The sequence below is a fragment of the Callithrix jacchus genome, chromosome 4 (genome assembly GCF_049354715.1).
Source record: "Callithrix jacchus isolate 240 chromosome 4, calJac240_pri, whole genome shotgun sequence".
Taxonomy (NCBI): domain Eukaryota; kingdom Metazoa; phylum Chordata; class Mammalia; order Primates; family Cebidae; genus Callithrix; species Callithrix jacchus.
The window spans coordinates 136765908-136786561 of record NC_133505.1 but is presented as its reverse complement, the minus strand read 5'-3'; the positions used below and the strand labels follow the sequence as shown (position 1 = coordinate 136786561).

Here is a 20654-nt window from a genome sequence, read left to right as displayed (position 1 = left end):
ATACTTACTGACATGCTTAACTCCTTTATACTTTCTTGACTAATGCATGCATTTTCTTTTCTTCATTACTAGTGTTTCTTACAGCTGGTAGAGCCATCAACCTATTACTATAAACTTTTGGGTCATGGAAAAAAAAGCTGACTTTGATAATAGCCAGTGATTCTTTAAAAATTTTCTGAAAAAAATTTGGCTTGTACTGTATAGGTGTCTTAACTCTCTGCATTTGTGGATGATCTTTTCAACTACTTTGGAAAGATTCTCCTCTGTCTTTACGGGGTAAATTCACTCTAAATTTGATATTTGGTGAAAATAATTTTGTTTTCTTGAAGCAAAATTCAAAGGATGTAAATACCATTTACATCTCAGCTGGAGCTTTTTCTTATTACCGTGGGTTGTTTTTTTTTTTCTAACTGCAACAGAGTTTTCTTGATTTGGAGGCTTTTAATGTTATCTAGGTATAGAGATTATTTTCTCTTTGCCAGTAAGTTTACTCTACATTTGGTATCTTTTCTGCTTTAAGTGTTTTAAGTAAGTAACAGTCCTTTAATTTCATCTGCTAAGCTGTCCTCATTGTAGGATGTAGTCATTCCTTCTGATTCCAGGTTCCTACAATGTATGTTGTCTTCTCCAGAAACAGTAGTCGTTCTAGTTTTCTAGTTCCTTGTTATCATCTTTCTAGTCGTTCTGTTTATTATTGAAAGTGCAGTATTGAAGTCTCCAGCTATAGTTCTTGAATTACCTATTTTTCCTTTCAGTTTTGTCAGTTTTTGCCTCATAGTTTTGGGGGCTCTGTTGTTAGGTGTATATAAGTTTATAATTGTTACATCTTCCTGATGTAACCCTCTTCCCTTTATAAAATCTCCTCCTCTGTCTCTGGGGACAATTTTTGTCTTAAAATGTATTTTGTTTGATATTAGAATAGTCTCTCATTCTTCCCTTTGGCTACTGCTTTCATGGTATATCTTTCTCCATCTTTTTATTTTCAACCTATTTGTATCTTTGAATCTAAAGTTTGTCTCTTGTAATCAGCCCATAGTTGGATCATTTTAAAAAGTCAGTCATCTGCCATTCTGTGTTAAACACAGTATTAAAATATTTAAAAATAAAATAAAATTCAATCTTACATTTACTTGAGGTAATTACCGATAAGGTAGGATTTATGTCTGCTGCTTTGCTGTTTGTTTTCTATGTGTCATCTCTTTTTCTAAATTCTTCTCTTACTACCATCTTTCATGTACCATTTTACATTTTTTGTTTCTTTTACCATATTTTTGAATTGTTTCTTTGTTGTCATCTTGGTGACATCTTGGTTACAGGTAATACCAGGGACTCCAAGGACACTATGTCAAGCTTTGGTGATGTCCTCACCAAGATGACAACTGACATTTCAATTTATAATAATCTAGTTGGGGTTAATAGCAATTTAATTACAATAACATACAAAAACTGTGTTTCTGTGTAACTCTGTTCCCCCTTGTATTGTCAGACAAGTTACATTTATGCATTGTATGGCCATCCACATTGATTTAAAAGTATTGCCTAATGCCATCATCTTTTACATAAGATGGGGGAAAGAAAGAATTGCATACAGAAAATACGTTTGTACTATTTCTTATATTTGCCATGTATGACAATTAGTACTGTTCTTTTGTGTGTGTGTGGATCTGAGTTACTGTCTAATGCCTTTCACTTCAGCCTGAAGAACTACCTTTAGTATTTCTGGTAGGGCAGGCCTGCTAATGATCAACTCTCTCACTTTTTGTCTATCTCGGAGTGTCTTAATTTCTCCCTCATTTTTGAAGGAGATTTTGCTTGCAATGGAATTTGTTTAGGAAACTATTTTCTGGTTTGGGAGTTGGGTGCTCTAGCGTCTCAGGTAATACGGTTTTGGCCAGAGCCAACAGAAAACCCTGTCTCAAATGCCAAAACTGTAAGGAAAGCTGTGTTCTCATATCACAAGGAACCGAGAGGTAGATGAGTTAGGATGTGATTGTTACTTACGAATTATTATTATTTTTATTTTGTGGAGACAGAGTCTCACTCTTGTCACCCAGGCTGGAGTACAGTGCCATGATCTCAGCTCACTGCAACCCTCCGCCTCCCAGATTCAAGCAGTTCTCCTGCCTCAACCTCCTGAGTAGCTGGGATTACAGGCACCTGGCACTACGCCTGGCTAATTTGTATATTTTTAGTAGAGACGGGGCTTCACCATGTTGGCAAGCCTGGTCTCAAACTCCTGACCTCAAGTGATCCACCCTCCTCGGCTTCCCAAAGTGCTGGTGATACAGGAGTGAGCCACCACTCCCGGCCCTGTTACTTACCAATTTAACCAATTTTTTCCCTTTGTACAATCAGCAGGATTGTATTTCTCCACCCCCTTGAAGTTAGCTGTGGTCACAAGACTGGCCAATAAAATGTGAGCAGATGTGACATGCGCATTGAAGATCCAGTATACAATTTTCCATTTCCCCCCTTTTCTTCAGTGATAACTGACAACGTTCTATATGATAGAGCCAAGTCTTTGGGTAAGGAGGATTAGGAGCAGGGCACCAAGATGGATATATCACGTGTGTTATAAACTGTTGTCACTATAAGGTGTAGGGGTTGTTAGGTGCAGTAGCGTAATCTTGCCTGTTTCAGCTAATACCAGGGACTCCAAGCACACTATGTCAAGCTTTGGATTCTCTTCTCTGTGATTCTCTATGCTGGCTTCACGAAGCGATGAAGGTATTTTTTGAGGATCTGACTAGTCCTGCCGTCGTCCTCTCTTGTGATTTTACAGTCTGTGTCCTTGTACCATCTTTAGCGTGGGGAAATATATGAGAATTATTGCCATTTGTTATGATAAGAACACTTAGAACATAGGGAAAAATGGTTTTGCTTTACATAAAAACACCTAGTTTTCACTTTTACAGCTAATTTATTTGAAGATTCTTTCCAGGCTCTCAGTACTAGGAATAGATTGTCTCCTTTGTGACCTTAGTTTTAAGGATATATCTGTAAGTCTGAAACATAGAGGAAAAAATACCGAACATTTTGCAGCATTCTATTGTGAAATATTCTGTCAAACATATATTGGAACAACATGGCAATTTCTTTGGAAAGGTTAATATGTGCCTCTTTTTTTTAAGCTACTTTATGTGTAGGACACTGATGTGTAGATAAATGCTTTTAGGATGTTCTTGTATTCCAAAACCTTCCACATACTTGCTAAATAAGTTAGTTAACTAACTCCCAGGTGTTACGTTATTAACACTATTCCTATAATTCATTTCTCTCTTAAAACATTTTCTTTCCCTACTTATTGGATACATATATACCCTATAGCTTTGAAAGCTAAGAAATAGTTTTGTGTGTTAGATTTCTTTGGCTTAGAAATAAAATGGAATTCAAGATGTGCAAAAACTACCTAGTGAGTCAAATGTTAAGAATATTTACTAAGTTCCTTCGGCTTTATCTTAAGGCATTTACTGTTGGTTCTTTACTGGGCCTGACACATAATGATTTATTGCATCGACACTAATTATTGTATAGATTTTTCCACAGATGTTTCTCTCATGATACAAAACTGAATAAGACAGCAAAAGTTGAAGAATAATCTTGATGGTTAATTTCATTCTACGTAGAGTGCGATTACTGCCATTAGCGGGTGGCATATTTACTAATACTGTGAAGTTTTGCAAGTCAGCTGCACACTTGGAAACATGGGGCAGGCTTGCATGGGGGAAACTGCCTGCTGATTGACTGAGATACATCCCTGAACCCTAAGCTAAGCTACTGTTCAAGTTCCACGGGGGGTACATCATTTTCACATTAACACATGATGACAATAGAATTGCAATGAGGATGTCTGGGATTTGGTATGAGGAAACCCCTAGGGTCTAACAAAACACTGTCTAACAGAAATATAATATGTGCTGCATATGTAATTTTTAATTTTCTAGCAGCAAAAATTTTTAAAAAGTAAAAAGAGGCAAATGGAATTAATGTTGTATATTTAACTCACTGTACGCAAAGTATCATTTCAACATGTAATCATTCTAAAAAATGTTAATGAGATATTTAACATTCTTAACATTCTTTTTTTACATACTAAGTATTTGAAATTCAGTGTTTGCAGCTTACATTTCGATGTGGGCTCTCTCTGGGGCATGGTGGGGAGGAGGCCAGGTTTAGTGGCACACACTTGTAGTCCCAGCTACTTGGGAGACTAATGCAGGAGGATTGCTTGAGCCCAGGAGTTAGAATCCAGCTGGGCAACATAGTAAAACCCAGTCATCTATTAAAAATTAATAAAATGACAATAAAAATTGTTAAGAATTAGAAAAACCAATTTAGGTTAGTCACATTTCAAGTGCTCAGAAACCACATATAGCTAGTGGCTACCATACTGGACAACTCAGAAAACACACCCTTTGGGTAATTAGAGAATGAATGAGATGACAGTCTACAGAGAACATGTTAGTTAGCAGGGAGAATATCCAGTTATTTGCTGGTGACATTCAGAAGCTACAGTCCGCAATCTTAGATATGGAGACTTTATTTACATAGTGCCTTTAAAGTAAGATTTTTCATAGGGTATTTATATGAATTATTCAGGGACCACATGCAGTGACTCATGCCTGTAATCTCAGTACTTTGGGAGCTGAAGTGCGAGAACCCCTTGAGCCCAGGAGTTCAAGACAAGCTTAGGCAACATGCCCAGACACCATTTCTTCAAAAAAAAAATGTTTAAAGAGAATTATTCACTTTTCATAACGAGTTACTCTCTTTGTAAACTTATTCAGATAATGGAATATAGAACTAAGTTATCTTTATAAACATCAAGATGAGTTTTTATTCATTTCTGGGAGATTAAAAAAAAGCCATAACTACATTTTTAACCATGCCATCTTACTACTTCCAAGGCAGTCTCATTCTTTTGTTGAAAACAAACTTAGAAATAGCCTCCTCCTTATTTCTGTTCCAGCTGTCAGCTTAAGCTAAAAGTTGGCTAGAACTAAGCCCTGCTATTCCAACCGACTCTCTGGCAGCTTAGGTTACTGTGGTCTTGGAGTAGAGAGACCACTCTATGTTGCCAAAACTGGTGTGGTAAAGGAAGCATAGCATACACTCTTTATACAATTTGTTTGTCTCTAACTCAAGTTAATGTTCTGGGTAATTTATGCTGATTCTTCTAAGGTCACACACCTCACAGGTGAGTCCTACACTTCCCCTCAGTGTATTTCTTGGCCTGAAGTGATCTCTTCCCTGCTTCATGTCTTCTTCCTTGAGCACAACCCTGCATTAACTTTGTCTACTGAGACAGACGCCTCCAAGTCAACAGTCAGCAGCTGTTTCCAAATGCTGTTCTGTAAGATTCAGACATTTCTTATTCACGAATTTCCTCATTTCAATGTGCGCTGCTAAAGAAATCAGCCTGTTAGAGAAGCGGAGACTACCCTAATATAGAAACGTGCACACCTGGCCATCTCTGTGCTTGGAAAAGTCACTTCCCCCTTGAAGGTCTCAATTTGCCCATCAGTAAAGTGAGAGGCATGGACTAGATGATTTCTAACTTCTTTCCAGCTTTAATAATATATAAATCATTAACAGTATATCTAACAACATATAAATATAACATGTAAATCAATAAATGGTGAGATTTTAAATTCTGATGTAGCCTTCTAATAATTAGGAAAATCACTTCCGTCTAGAATACAAAACACCAACACTGTGTTAATCCCATCAGTCTGATCAGGTGGAAGCGCTCTAGAAACTTTATTTTCATGATTGGGTAAGAGTTTTGGAAGAAGTAGTACAGTATATATGCAGTAATATCTAAATGTCAATATCAGCAATTATATAACTTCTATATTTCAGTAGATGAAGCTGTTTAGCTAATTAAAACATTTTTCTGTACTTAAAAAAATTAGAATGTTTTCTTAAAAAATTGTCATTCTATGCATTTGAGACATACAGAATAAAAAATACATATAACATATGTGTAATTTATGAGACAAATGTGTTAACCCAGCATTTGACTTTAAATTGGAACACTGCCTGCACCATTGTGTGTGCCTGACTTCTCCTCCCTTCTCCCATCACCTGCCTTTCCAACACCACGGGCTCTGAATTTCATGTTTATCATTCACCCGTTTTAAAAATAAATGATGTTGCCACATATGCATGAATTCTTAAGGAATGTATTGCTTAGTTTTGCTCGTTTTTTTTTTTTAAGCACATATTTTCTTTGAATAAATCTTCTGGGGTACCTTTTTATGTTCAAGAGTTTAAAGCATATACAAACAAAACTTAAAGGTAAATGAGGATCTGACATATCTGAAGCTTAACTTAAACCTTTTTTTCCTTTTTCTTTTTTTCTCTTTTCACCACCTTCCACATTTTACATTTGAAACTCTTTGGCTTCGTTGACAACCCATTATGCTGGTTCTTCTGCTCCTATAATTTTCTCCCTTTCTATAATTTCCTAAATCTAGATAATTTATAAGAACTGTCGAATCTCTATATCTGCATTCACAAGTTTCCTAGCTATTTTTCCAACCTGAATTAAGAGGTTTCATTGCCTCTACATCCTAGCTTTAAACCCTGGCCGTCTATGGTTTGCCACAGTCTTCAGATTTACTCTGCTAGACTTTCCCATAATATGTTCTGCCCTTCCTGTCTCTCTACCCAGAACCGTCCTTTTTTCTTTCAAGTTTATTATCCCTTAAAATCTGATCAGTTGCTCGTCTTCCATGAAGTTTTCCTTCACTACCCCACCCTAAAACAAATTCTAGTTTTGCTTGTTTAGGAGGTTTACAAAATGACATGAAAACTCTATGCTGTCTTTGATAACTTCCTTTTTTTCACTCAATGTAATGTCACTGGAATTCATCCAGGTTGTTCAGTTGAGTGTAGTTTATTCATTTTCCTGTTGGTTTAATATCTGTTGTGACAGGCAACCACAGTTTATTTGGCTTTTCTCTTCTTAATGGATATTTGATTTGTTTCCAGTTTTGGCTGTTATCCTGTGCTGCTATGATTATTGTTGTATGTGTGTCATGAAGCATATGTGAAGCTTTTTCAAGAATTTATTTTCAGAGTGGATTTTCTGGTTCACTGGCTCACAGGGTATGCAGATACTCAACTTTATAAGACAGTGCCAAATTATTTTCCTGGATGATTAAGCTCCCTGAGCAGCACTTGTTATCATCTGATTTCTTTTCCACTCACCCTGCCCCTGTGCAATGTCACCACCAAACTTCCAATCTATTGGGAATTCAATGGTACCTTGTTTGGTTTTGATTTCAGTTATGCATGAGGGTGTCATGTTTTCATATGTTTATGAAATACTCATGTTGCCTCCCTGTAAAATGTCTGTTCATGTCTTTTGCCTATTTTTCTATGAGGTTGCACTTTTTAAAATTTACTCATAAAAATCCTTTGCATATTCTGTATTCTACCCTTTACTAATTATATCTGTTGCAAATATCTTCTCATAGTTTGTGCTTTGGCCTTTAAATTTCTTTCTGGTGTCTTTTGACAAGGAAAGATAAGGTTGCAATTTTGATGTAGTTAGATTTATCAATCATTTATCTTATAATTTGTGCTTTTGAGGCAGGACAATAGGGTCTGGAGGCAGGAAACCTAAGGCCAATTTGTACCTACTTCTTAGAACTGAATCAAAAGGAAAACCCCAACTTTCCATGCCCAAGTAACAAAAAAATTAGAGGCTACTCCTTTGCAACCTTCCACCCCACTCTGTGCGGCAGATGAAAAATACAAATTACCTCTGTATTAGTCTGTTTTCACTCTGCTGATAAAGACATACCCGAGACTGCCTAATTTATGAAAGAAAGAGGCTTTTTGAACTGAACAGTTACCAACGGCTGGGGAGGCCTAACAATCATGGCAGAATGCAGGGAGGAGCAAATCACATCTTACGTGGATGGCAGCAGGAAAAAGAGAGCTTGTGCAGAGAAACTCTTGTTTTTGTTTGTTTGTTTTTCTTTTTCTTTTTTGAGACAGAGTTTTACTCTTGTTGCCCTGGCTAGAATGCAGTGGTGCCATCTTGGCTCACCACAACCTCCACCTCTTGGGTTCAAGCTATTCTCCTGCATCAGTCTCCTGAGTAGCTGGGATAACAGGCATGTGCCACCATACCTGGTTAATTTTGTATTTTGGTCAGGCTGGTCTCAAACTCCCAGCCTCAGATGATCTGCCTGCCTCAGCCTCCCAAAGTCCTGGAATTACAAGCGTGAGCCACCGCACCAGCTGAAACTCCTGTTTTTAAACCATCAGATCTTGTGAGACCCATTCACTATCATGAGAACAGCATGGGAAAGACTTGCCCCCATGATTCACTCATCTCCTACTGGGTCCCTCCCACAACACATGGGAATTATGGGAGCTACAAGATGAGATTTGGGTGGGGACATAGAGCCAAACCATATCAACCTCTGATTGGTTCCCCCTTGCAACCAATCAGACTGGTAGCAGACCTAGTCTTCATTTGTATAGGGATATAACTTTGTTACTTCACTTCAGCTTCTGGTCCCTTCCTACAACCAGCCAGACATTTTCATAGGGTGTAATTTTGTAACTTCACTTCAGCCTCTGATTGGTCACCTTCCATAACCAATCAGACTGGTCATGGACCTCTCCTTTATTTACATAGAGTGTAAACCAAGTAACCAATGGGAAACCTTTGGAGGGTATTTTAAACCCAACAATTCTGTAACCAGCCCTCTTGAGTGGCTAGCTTGAGCCTGCTCCCACTCTGTGGAGTGTACTTTCATTTCAATAAATCTGTACTTTTGTGGCTTATTTCATGACTTTATTATGCATTTCTTCCCATTCTTTGTTCAAAACACTAAGAACCTGGATGACTTGTAGTCAAGGCCCTCCACTGGTAACACTTTTAGGAAATTCTTTCTTACCTTGAAGTGATAAGAAATATTTCTATATTTTCTTTTTCTTTTTTTTTTTAAGTTTTGCTCTTAAAATTTAACTTCTTAAGCCGTATGGGAATTTCTTTTCCTTATAGATAGAAAATTTTCTTGAACCTCTTAGAAAATAGTCCTCTTTCTCAGATTGGTGATGCCATCTCTCTCGTTTCCATGGCTCTATGTCTAGAAAGTCTGCTGTCTTCCACTAGTAAAGTCATCTATCCCTGTGTCAATACCAACTTCCTTACTTACATAGCTGTAAAATGTCTTGACACTTTCCCATCACTGCTTTACTATTCTTTAGGAATGCCTTGGTTTTTTTGAGTTTTTTAATCTTTCAAATGAGTTTTAGTATCAGCTAGTTAAGTTCTGATAAAAAAAAAAAGTTGTGGTTTTTGATGAGACACTGACGTGGGAGAATCACTTGTGCCTGGGAGTTTGAGGCTGTACTTACCTATGATCACACCACTGCATTTCAGCCTGGGTGACAGAGAGAGACCTTGTCTCAAAAAAAGAAGTTATATTATCTCTAGGTTTTTGGTATATAACTTTATAGGTATTAAAAATTTCTCTTATCGTGATATCAGTTTTTTTCTTTCATCACAGAGGGATATTATATTTTATAAGATACTTTTTCTGTATTATTTGGAATGGTCTTTATTTTTAATTAATTAATGCAGAATATGATGTTTACACATGTTTAGATAATCCAAGTAAAATTACAGAACGGTTGGGATTTTATTATTTATTTATTTTTGTTTTATTTTTGAAATGGAATCTTATCCTGTCACCCAGGCTAGAGTACAGTGGCATGATCTCGGCTCACCACCACCTCCGCCTCCCGGGTTCAAACTATTCTCCTGTCTCAGCTCCCCGGGCAGCTGGGATTACAGGCATGTGCCCATGCCCAGCATTTTTTTTTTTTTTTGTATTTTTAGTAGAGACGGGGTTTCACCATGTTAGCCAGGCTGGTCTCAATATCCTGACCGAAGGTGATCCACCTGCCTTGGCCTCCCAATGTTTATTCTTATTTTTGGAGAGATAGGGAGTCTTGCTATGTTTCCTGGCTGCTCTCAAACTCCTGGCCTCAAGTAAACCTCGGCCTCAGCCTTGCAAACTACTGGGATTACTAGGTGTGCGCTGCTGTGCCCAACAATCATAGAACTATTAATACGCCACATTTCTCAAAACCTACCTCTTTCCTGCCCCAAATCTTTCTGTAACAGTGACCCCCAAATTGAGGATTTTAGTATGATAGTATGTAAAACTTAATAGGTAAATCAGTCATGTTTCCTTTCAGTTTACTATAGTTCCCTCACCAACATCAAACCATCCTTGAGCTTCTGAGGTATAATAAATTCAGGTTAGTTGTTCCTTGTTTCTAATATCTGCAACTTTGTTCATGAATGAGAGTGACCTGCGCTTTTCCTCTCTTACACTGTTCTTTCAGGTTTGGGGATCCGTGTCATAGAGGCTTCATAGAATGGGTTAGTTCCTTTTTTCTTTTTCTTTCCTTTTTTTTTGAAACAGTCTCATTCTGTCACCCAGGCTGGAGTGGAGTGGCACAATCTCAGCTCACTGCAACCTCCACCTCCTGGGTTCAAGCGATTCTCATGCCTCAGCCTCCCAAGTAGCTGGGACTACAAGTATGAGCCACAACACCCGATTAATTTTTGTATTTTTAGTAGAGGTGGGGTTTTGCTATGTTGGCCAGGCTGGTCTTGAACTCCTGGCTTTAGGTGATCCTCTCACCTCGTCCTTCCAAAGTGCTGGGATAACAGGTGTGAGCCACAATGCCCGGCCTCCTTTACTTTTTCTTGAAATTTTGCATAAATTTTGACACCCTGTTTCAAAAGTTAAGTCGATTTTGTCTGTAAAACCTTCAAGTCTTTCTTGGTATTTTCTTTGTGGAGACACTTTCATCTTCTAATTAACTTTTTGTAAGATTATAGGAACTTCTTAATTTTGATAATTTTACTTTTCTAGGAGTTTGTTCACTTGGTTTATGTCTCGTTAGTCAATCTGTGTTCACAGAAAGTAGATCTACTGAGGCTTTCCTATGTGCTTGTAAAAGCCTTGATATAAGAGGATTTTAGGCTCCTTATCATCTTTTTCGTCTTTTATAGGTATCATCTGTTCACATTATGGTCAGCTAGACCGTTGATCAACTTTCAGTTATGTGCAGTTCAGCTGACTGTCCTCTTAATTCGTATTTCTAGAAAGATACTTTTCTTATTTCCTCAAAGCTGATTGTCTTAGATTTTCAACAAGAATAGGTGAGGTGTTTCTTAGCTGCCACCACCTTGCCTAATTTACCCAGTTGTATAGGGAATAAAATGATTAGTTTAATGACTTAGCATCACAAAATAACCATGGTTATTATTTTGAATTTGGATTACATGATGTGGTACTGCAGCTATAAAAAGGCATTTAAAAAGAAAAAAGACAGGCCTGGCACAGTGGCTCATGCCTGTAATTCGAGCACTCTGGGAGGCTGAGATGGGCGGATCATGAGGTCAGGAGTTGAAACCAGCCTGAGCAACATGGTGAAACTCTGTCTCTATTAAAATACAAAAATTAGCCAGGTGTGGTGATGCTCACCTTTAATCCAAGCTACTCAGAGGCTGAGGCAGAAGAATCACTTGAACCCAGGAGGTGGAGGTTGCAGAGAGCCGAGATCACGACACTGCACTCTAGCCTGGGCAACAGAGGAACACTCCGTCTCAAACACCCCCCGACCCCCGCCCGCCCACAAAACAAACAAACTAACAAAAAAAAGACAATAGTAATAACAAATCCTTAATTTAATACTTTTGAAAATCTCTTCTTAACATTTTATCTTCTAAAATTTAAATGCATAGAACATTTTATTCAGTGGGAAACTTCTGGATAATCTGTCTCCATATGAAAGGATAATGTAGAAATTAAAGTAACTCTTTGAGATCTTTCAAGAGAATAGGTTATAATTCCATGCTGAGCAACAAACTATCTAATTTTCATCATTAAAGACTGTCCATTTATTAGCCATGTTCAAGGTCAAGTGTAACCAGGCATGGTGATACTCATCTTAGGCGTGAGCTAAGAGCGTGCAGTAACAGCCTGAAATTCAAGTGTTCATAGAGTATCAAACAGCTGCTTGAAACATGGAATTCATTGATACCTTGAAAATGTTTTGCAGGAAGAAGCTGTTTGTTTTGATTCTGAGCTGGATGAACATATTAAGTGGTTTCAGCAAGAATACATGAAAACAGAAAAGAACTGGAGAGAAATTGACAAGAGAATGAGCCAAACTTTGGAAATAAGAAGAAAGATGATTGGCAGCCGAACACCTCTGAAGGATATTCTTAAACTGTTTCCTTTCTTGAAGTGCCCTTATCAGGTATCTTTATTCACTTATTATATATATATAAATATGAAATATATATATACATTTTGCTCTGTCACCCAGACTGGCGTGCAATGGCCTGTGATCTCAGCTCACTGCAACCTCTGTCTCCCAGGTTGAAGCAATTCTCCTGCCTTAGCCTCCTGAATAGCTGGGACTACAGACAAGCACCACCACACCCAACTACTTTTTGTATTTTCAGTAGTGATGGGGTTTCACCATCTTGACCAGGCTGGTCTTGAATTCCTGACCTTAGGTGATCTGCCTGCCTTGGCCTCCCAAAGTGCTGGGATTACAGTGCCCAAATGGATTTTTCCCCCTTTCCTCTTGGAGTGGTAACAGGACAGCATAGCAAGACAGTGGGCATGAATCTCAGTAGGGCGGGAGGCCCAAAGGGCTGCAACTAGAGTCATTTGATAGGAATTTCAGGAAACAGACCCTCCCTCCCTACCCTCTTTCCTAACCCTGAAAAAGGAAAATTTTAAAAAAAGAATTTCAGGAAGCATATTAATATAGTAGGCACTGGCTGCCTTCAGAACTAAAGAGCTCTCTGTTATTGGACATATTGTGGAGGCTGGCAGATCATTACTTAGCGGGTATTTTGACAATGTGAATCATTATCCTCTTTTATGCTTTTAGATACTCAAGATAGTTTATTAAGGCACTGTTACTATGCATCCTTACTCAAAATATGTTTCCTTTATGATCCCAAATGATTTCATAAGTGTTCTTAAAAATACATGAAATTTAAGGCTGGGCACAGTGACTCATGCCTGTAATCCCAACACTTTGGGAGGCTGAGGTGGGTGGATTGCTTGAGCCCAGGAGTCCAAGACCAACCTGGGCAACCTGGTAAAACCCCATCTCTACTAAAAATGCAAAAATTACTGGAGCCTAGTGGTGTGTGCCTGTAGTCCCAACTATTCAAGGAGGTTAAGGCAGGAGGATCACCTGAGCCTGGGGAAGTCAAGGCTGCAGTGAGCCATGACTGGGCCACTGCACTCCAGCCTGGATGACACAGTGAGACCCTGTCTCAAAGAAAAAAAAATGTGTATGTGTATGTATGTGTGTGTGTGTGTGTATATATATATATATATGAAACTTAATCGGTAAATCAAATACCCTTCCATTTAGTTCACTTAGAGTGGCCATTCAAGGGTCTTTCACAATTTTAGTGAATTTTTGGTGGTGGTATATGATGAAAGATCATCAAAGATTTTACCCAAGTACATACATATGTCATGGAGAAATTCTGTGGATTCAGTTTACCAAATTAAACATGAAACATCTATGTATTTTTCTTCCAAACAAAAGGGAAATAAGAGTTTGCCTGTATGACTTCAATTAACAGAAGTAGCAAACATCTGAATGCTGCTCTGTCACAGCATGTTCTCCGTGCTTTACACGGATAAATTTACCTAATCCTCTCAGCAACCATATCGTGGTTTTTGCTTGTTTTCCCTTAATCTTCGGGTTGTTAGGAACTATAATAGTCAGTTGTCTCTCGCTGTTAGAAGAGTATGCCAAATTGACACACCTGCAAAATACGGGTTTAAAGCAAAAGCCTGTCAAACTTACGGTCTATACACTTCTTACATGTAGGGAGCATGTTTTAATATTATCAGTGCCCAAAGTGCCTAGCAGAGTACCACATCAATGCAATCTCTAGTTTTTGAATGCTGAATGAATTAGTGGAGGTAGGTAAGGCTGTTGTGGTCGCTAATGTTGCAGCCTTAGGGGTTAAGCAACTTTTCAAAGAACCATTGGTGACAATAAGGCAGAGAGAGATCTGCCATGGCTTGAGTGAGGAAAGAGGGATTTCAGACCTGAGGCTGTGTCTCCTGTGCCTTGTTGAGGCCTCCCACTGTGGCATAGGTGTATCTTCCCCCACCATTCCTCAAGCATTTCACTGTTTATATCCAAAATATGGACTATGGGTTTTGTAACGACTGTACTTATTGAATAGAGTTGTCTATTTATTTATTTATATGGAGTCTCACTTTGTTGCCCAGGCTGGAGTGCAGTGGCATAATCTTTGCTCACTGCAGCCTCTGCCTCCTGGGTTCAAGTGATTCTCCTGCCTCAACCTCCCAAGTAGCTGGGACTACAGTTGCACACCACTACGCCCAACTAATTTTTTGTATTTGTATTAGAGATGGGGTTTCACCATGTTGGTCAGGCTGGTCTTGAACTCCTGACCTCAGGTGATCCACCTGCTTCAGCCTCCCAAAGTGCTGGGATTACAGGTGTGAGCCACCGCGCCCCACCTTATTAACAAAAGAACAAACCATTTTCAGTTTTTCCAGGAAGTACCTCCCTAACTCAGCCCTATTAGGCTGGGATTTACAATTTATAAAACCCTTGTTGTGCTTCCTAAAATAGAAGCAAGTGTGTCCTTAGAAATGTCTAGTTAACAAATGATCCTGTAAGAGGACAGTTGTCCCTGTACCAAACCACCCCCACCACCCGTTGCTTCCGCCATTGTGAAAACACTAAGTGCTTAGGGAGCTAGTGGAGACAGGGTGACAGAACAGTAGCAGTTAGGTGGGGGTGGGGGATGGTCCTAGCCGTTAACACTGACCCTCCAACACCTCCATGCTCATTAACCTCCTTCCTCAAAAAACTTTCTTTCAACAGAAAATTTAAAAATTCAGGCTGGGTGCGGTGGTTCACACCTGTAATCTCAGCACTTTGGGAAGCCGAGTTGGGTGGATCACGAGGTCAGGAGTTCACGACAAGCCTGGACAAGATGATGAAATCCCCATCTCTACTAAAAATACAAAAATTAGCCAGGCATGTTGGCTGGCACCTGTAATCCCAGCTACTCGGGAGGCTGAGGCAAGATAATCGCTTGAACCCGGGTGGCAGAGTTGCAGTGAGCTGAGATCACGCCACTGCACTCCAGCCTGGGTGATAGAGTAAGACTCCAACTCAAAAAAAAAAATCAGAATGTAACAATTTATTAGATAATCTAAAATACCATCAAGTAGGAATGTGTTGCTGAGATCTATTGGATGTTTCACGAGACAAGTAGGAGGGAGTTGAGAGAAGGAAAATACCAAACACCAACTGACACCCTTCCCCACATTTTCCAGAAAATCCTATCAGTTGCCATAGTTTCTGCCTTCCTGAGAAATAATTTCAATCATCATCTCTTCATCTAAGTGAAGTACATGAGAATCGCCAGCTAATAAAGTCTCAAAAAATTTTAAAAACAAAGAACCGGAGTTTGGTTTTGGCCCAAATGGAGTAACTGGTACTGGTCTAGTCTTCCCACTGTCAACACAGATAAAGCTGGGAAAAAAGTATATACAAGGCAACTGCCCTCAGGCCTTAGGTAACGGGCATTGCAGGACTCTGATCCTTGATAACAGGGAAAGACATACAATGTGCCTCAGTTTAGTACATGGGTTACATTCTAGCTCGCTGTATAGAATGGTGGAAGGCAAGTAGAATGCAGAGTTCTCACAGAGCTGCACAGGAAGAGACTAGAGTTGAGGAATGATGAAGCAGCTGGCCTATGTAGGACAGGCACTGGAGGAAATCGGGCTGGGGCTGAAGTCTACACAGGGATCCCCTGGGGATCCTTGACTCAGAGCCTAGACTTCACACTGTGTGGATAATGAGAATTCTCAGTCAGGCACGGAGGCTCACACCTGTGATCCCAGCACTTTGGGAGGCCGAAGCAGGCAGATCACTTGAGGAGTTCAAGACCAGCCTGGCTAGCATGGTGAGACCCTCTTGGCCAACATGGTGAAACCCCATCTCTACTAAAAATAGAAAAAATTAACTGGGCATGGCTGTGCATGCCTATAGTTCCAGCTACTTGGGAGGCTGAGGCAAGAGAATTGCTTGAACCTGGGAGGCAGAGGCTGCAGGGAGTGAAATTTGCACCACTGTACTCCAGCCTGGGCCACAGAGCGAAACTCATCTCAAAAAGAAAAAGGAAAGATGATTAATTTGTAGGACACATCTGGGGTTGTGAAAAGGGAGACTTTTTTTTTGTTCCAACTTTTATTTTAGGTTCAGCAGGGGATACATCCGTGAAAGGATCAGATTTGTAACTGTTTGGGTAAAATGGGAATTTATTAACCTGTAGTGATAGAAATAAATGAATAAGTAAATGTATGTGAAAGGAAAGAAACTATCTTAAAATAGCCAACTCATAAATGTAGAAAGAATGGAATTCAAAAAGTGTCCATTTGGCAGCTGTGATAGTAGTACTTGATTCAGGCCAGAATCATCCATGGATGTTGAATCTGATGGATCGGTTATACAAGGAACAAGATGTTTACATAAACTCAAGATATCTCCTCATAAAACACAACATATATTAATTTTACAGTGGAAAAACTTGGCGAATTTCATTTTTAATCAAGTATTAAAAGTTATTATCTCCAATACAGGACCAGTTACCATTTTGTGCTTTGGATGCAGTGAGAAATGCAAACATTCTTGCCAAAAATGCATAAATCCTGAGGAAACATCATAAAACCTCCAAGGAGAAATGTTCTACAAAGTAACTGGCTTCCACTTTTCAGAAACTGTCAAGGAAACTAACAAGTTTTTTCAGACTGGATGCTAGAGAGACGTGGTATCTAAATCTCCTGTGATCCTGGATTAGATCCTGGACCTATTAAGAACACGACTGGAACAGCCGGAAAATTTAAATGGAACGTGAAAAATTTAAATTTTCCTGACTTTGAGTCAGGAAAATCTTGTACTTAGGAAATACACAATAAGGTGTTAAGGAATGGTGGGGCATTATGTCTACAGCTCATTTTCAAATGGATCAGAAATTGGGGGAAGTTGCAGAGGGCACTTGTGAGTTCTTACCACTTGCGCAACTTTAATGTAAGCTTGAAATTATTTCAAAACAAAAAGTCAGAAAAGAAATTCTTAGCCTATGAGCCTAGAACAGCGGAGTATTCACCTTCTTCATCCTTCAGTTCACATCTTCCTGCTGAGAAAACTGTTTTCTAAGGGTATTAATCTAGGTTAGTGGTCCACTGTGGGCTGCCTAGTAACAAAGCCACTCTGCCTTTACGAGAATATGCATCCCAGCTTTCTGACAACTTAACTTTCAGACCTAATCTCTGGGCAATTTATGATCTACTAAAACATTCAAGAAACAGTGAAGCCCAGTGGGTAGTATGTGATTGTTCTTAATAGTTTCAGGAAAAGCAATGACTAAATTAATTCAGGCAAGTGTGGGTGGCTAATAATCTGATGATGCCACTCTTTCAAAAACAGCTGGGGAGTGGTGGTATAATCCTCTGAGGGGGAAGAATTCAGGCAGTGGTAGGAAGGCATAGTGTGAGGAATGGGACTTCCATGAAGTAAATTGGTTTGCTTTGACCTTGTAGTCAAATACATTGTTTATCTTTCTTTTCTTTTGAGACAGGGTCTCACTATGTTGCCCAGGCTCAAGTGCAGTGGCATAGTCTCAGTTCACTGCAGCCTTGATATCCCCGGGTTCAGACAATCTTCCTGCCTCAGCCTTCTGAGTAGTTGGGACTCTACATGTATATCACCATGCCCAGCTAATTTTGGTATTTTTCGTAGAGACGGGGTTTTGCTCTGTTGCCCAGGCTGGTCTCAAACTCCTGGGCTCAAGTGATCCTTCTGCCTTGGCCTCCCAAAGCGCTGGGATTAAAAGCATAAGCCACCATGTCCGGCCATATTGTTTTGCACTGTTTACCTCTGTCTACTCTTACAGTGTTTCTAAAGCACTCTCCTTTCCCTAAACTTAGGATACTACAGTTACATATTTTTCAGGGGCTGCTTCCTACAGTCTGACAGTTTTGTTCTTTGCTGCTCGTTGAACAAGGCATAACAATGTAGTTTACCTAAAGAAATGTAAGTTCCTAGAATCTTAGCTGGGTATGCAAATAGCCTACATACACGTATACCCTTTGAATCCTCATTTAGTTGAGACTGCATCCAGTTTTAATTCTGTAGGTTTAAAATCTGCCATGGCCATTACTTTTCTTTTCACAATCACTTTAGGCTTTCATTTTCTCCTCCCTCATCCTAAAGCTTTAATTCTCCACTAAAGCTTCTAAAATATCTATTATTTAGTTTAACAAGTATTCACGGCTTAATTCTAAAGGTTTTATGTCTGTAATTCTATATATTAGCTTTTCTTGTGATCTGATGTATCCACTGCTTTCTTCTTTTGTCAGATGTTCAGAGAGTTTCAACTTCTTACAAGAACAGATATTTGTAAAAAAACAAGGCACATTTTGGAATCCTATTCAGAAAATATACTGACTTCTTTCTCAGTCGTGGACAACCAAATCAATACTGCATTACAAGAGAAAATGAAACAGTACACAGATGAAGACATGTTGAAACGTTAGTAAGCCTTGTGGAGAGGTGTGATTTGGTCTGTTACCTGTCAGGATAGCTAGAAAAGTTGTGCTTTGCTCATCAGTAAAATTCAGTAATTTACATTTATTGAGTTTAAAAATATATTTAAAAATTATTAAAAATTGACACTACTAAAATATATTTAATAATTTTCAGTAATAAGTGAAACAGCTGGTGGGAAATAAAAAATTTTTCAAATAAGGGGAGGAGGAGAGGTATAGATTTTAAAAGTATACTGTATATTATAAAATTATGTTTATGGAACTAGTAACCTGTTAATGTTACAATAGGAATCACAAGGGGCAGCATAATAAAATCTTCTTGGCTGATGGACAGACAGTACAGAACTCTTTGTCTTTTCCTGGCAGCGCTCTGGAGGGCAGACATGAGACTTTGAATGTTTTATTAGAAGAGGGTGTGGTTTAAAAAGGTGCAAAACATTGATCTAAGAAGGCTAGTTTGTTCTCTGTCCAAGGTAACAAGTAGCTTGGTTTACAATCTCTGAAAGCTTATTTTTGCTTCAAATGTTAACATACTTGCTTTGACAGACATGAAGATGACAGCCACATGTTTACTCCTCCCAGATGTTTTTGGGGATGATCCCAGCCTTTTTGTCATCATGAATGAACAGGTGTGTAGTATGTGAATGGCCGCTGGTTTGACATTTTACATCTTCATGCAGTAATTTATTTATTCATTTATTTATATTATTTATTTATTTTTTTGAGATGGAGTTTCACTCTGTTGCCCAGGCTGGAGTGCAACGGCATGATCTTGGCTCATGGCAACCTCTGCCTCCTGGGTTTAAGCAATTCTCATGCCTCAGCCTCCTGAGTAGCTGGGGTTACAGGCATGCACCACCACGCCCAGCTATTTTTTGTATTTTCAGTAGAGATGGGGTTTCATGGTGTTGGCCAGGCTGGTCTCAAACTCCTGACCTCAGGTGATCCATCTGCTTTGGCTTCCCAAAGTGCTGGGCTTACAGGCATGAAGCCACCGAGCTCGGCTGTGATAATTTATTTAAAAGCAAAGTTAGTGGTGTGTTTTGAAGTATGGTTGTCATATTTACAAATATGCTACATTTCAACAAGCCCATTTTTTTAACATCATGATGAAGTTCAGGTCTGTTTCATTATTTAGCTATTTTACATATCATACTAGTGACTCCATTCTTTTTTTCAGGTGCAAGTGTCCACACCCGTGTTAGAAGTTAAAAACCCTTTCAACATGGAGGTCTGCGAATTTTCTTTATATTTAGAAAGGGAGAGGCTCACAAAGGTGGATAACTGTGTTACAGCCTTGGCTGCACTAGTAGCTGCCTTTCATGTATTTGGGATTGAGTATCCAAGAAGACTGTCCCAAACGTTCAACTTCCTAGAAACACTGATTTTTGATCTGCACAGTCCCTATTTTCCTTCTTTGAAAGAAAAGGAAAAGGAAGTAGGATTTCAACACCCAGTCACCTAATAGCACACCACATATTGTATCGGAATTTCTTCTGGGAAAGCTGAAGCTTTATAAAAAATTGTTTTGATTTAGGGTTGTGGTAGAGATAGGTGTAAGAAAATCATCTTGTATCATAGTCGCTAATGAATTTCAATGCTTTCTCTCTTTACACTTAGATATTAAGTTCTTTGTGAAATTCTGTAATAAAATTCTATTTAATTGAAGAGCTATTGATTTGAGTTCTTAGACATTTCATGGTTGAAGTTGTATTTTCAGAGGTGCCTCAGTTTTTTTTTGAAATACACTGTACTTCCGATTTACTCAAATCTTTCAGGTTAGAGTATGGCCTCGATTGAACTTAGTGTGCCCACGTAATGCCCAGGAGCTGCACATCTGTAGCCTGTGCTCTGTCTCTTTGGTCTGAACATCACTTGGGAACATTTTGAACTTGCACGTTTCAAGAAGGGACACATACTCTTTTCTCCCTCAGGTGATCTGCCTTGCCCTAGGAGATCTGGTTG

At 39.0% G+C, this 20654-nt stretch overlaps 1 protein-coding gene across 2 annotated transcripts in view; it reads left to right on the top strand.

The window, feature by feature from the left end:
• SAMD3 (sterile alpha motif domain containing 3) overlaps positions 1-20354 on the top strand; it is a 64298-nt gene extending 43944 nt beyond the window's left edge. For both annotated transcript variants that reach the window (XM_008995042.5, XM_078370793.1), the window contains 4 exons: positions 12109-12309; positions 18501-18672; positions 19236-19318; positions 19870-20354. In XM_008995042.5, coding sequence (XP_008993290.2) covers positions 12109-12309; positions 18501-18672; positions 19236-19318; positions 19870-20154 — 741 coding nt within the window. In that variant the 3' untranslated portion in view covers positions 20155-20354. The remainder of the gene's footprint in view (positions 1-12108; positions 12310-18500; positions 18673-19235; positions 19319-19869) is intronic.
• Positions 20355-20654: the final 300 nt, after the last annotated feature.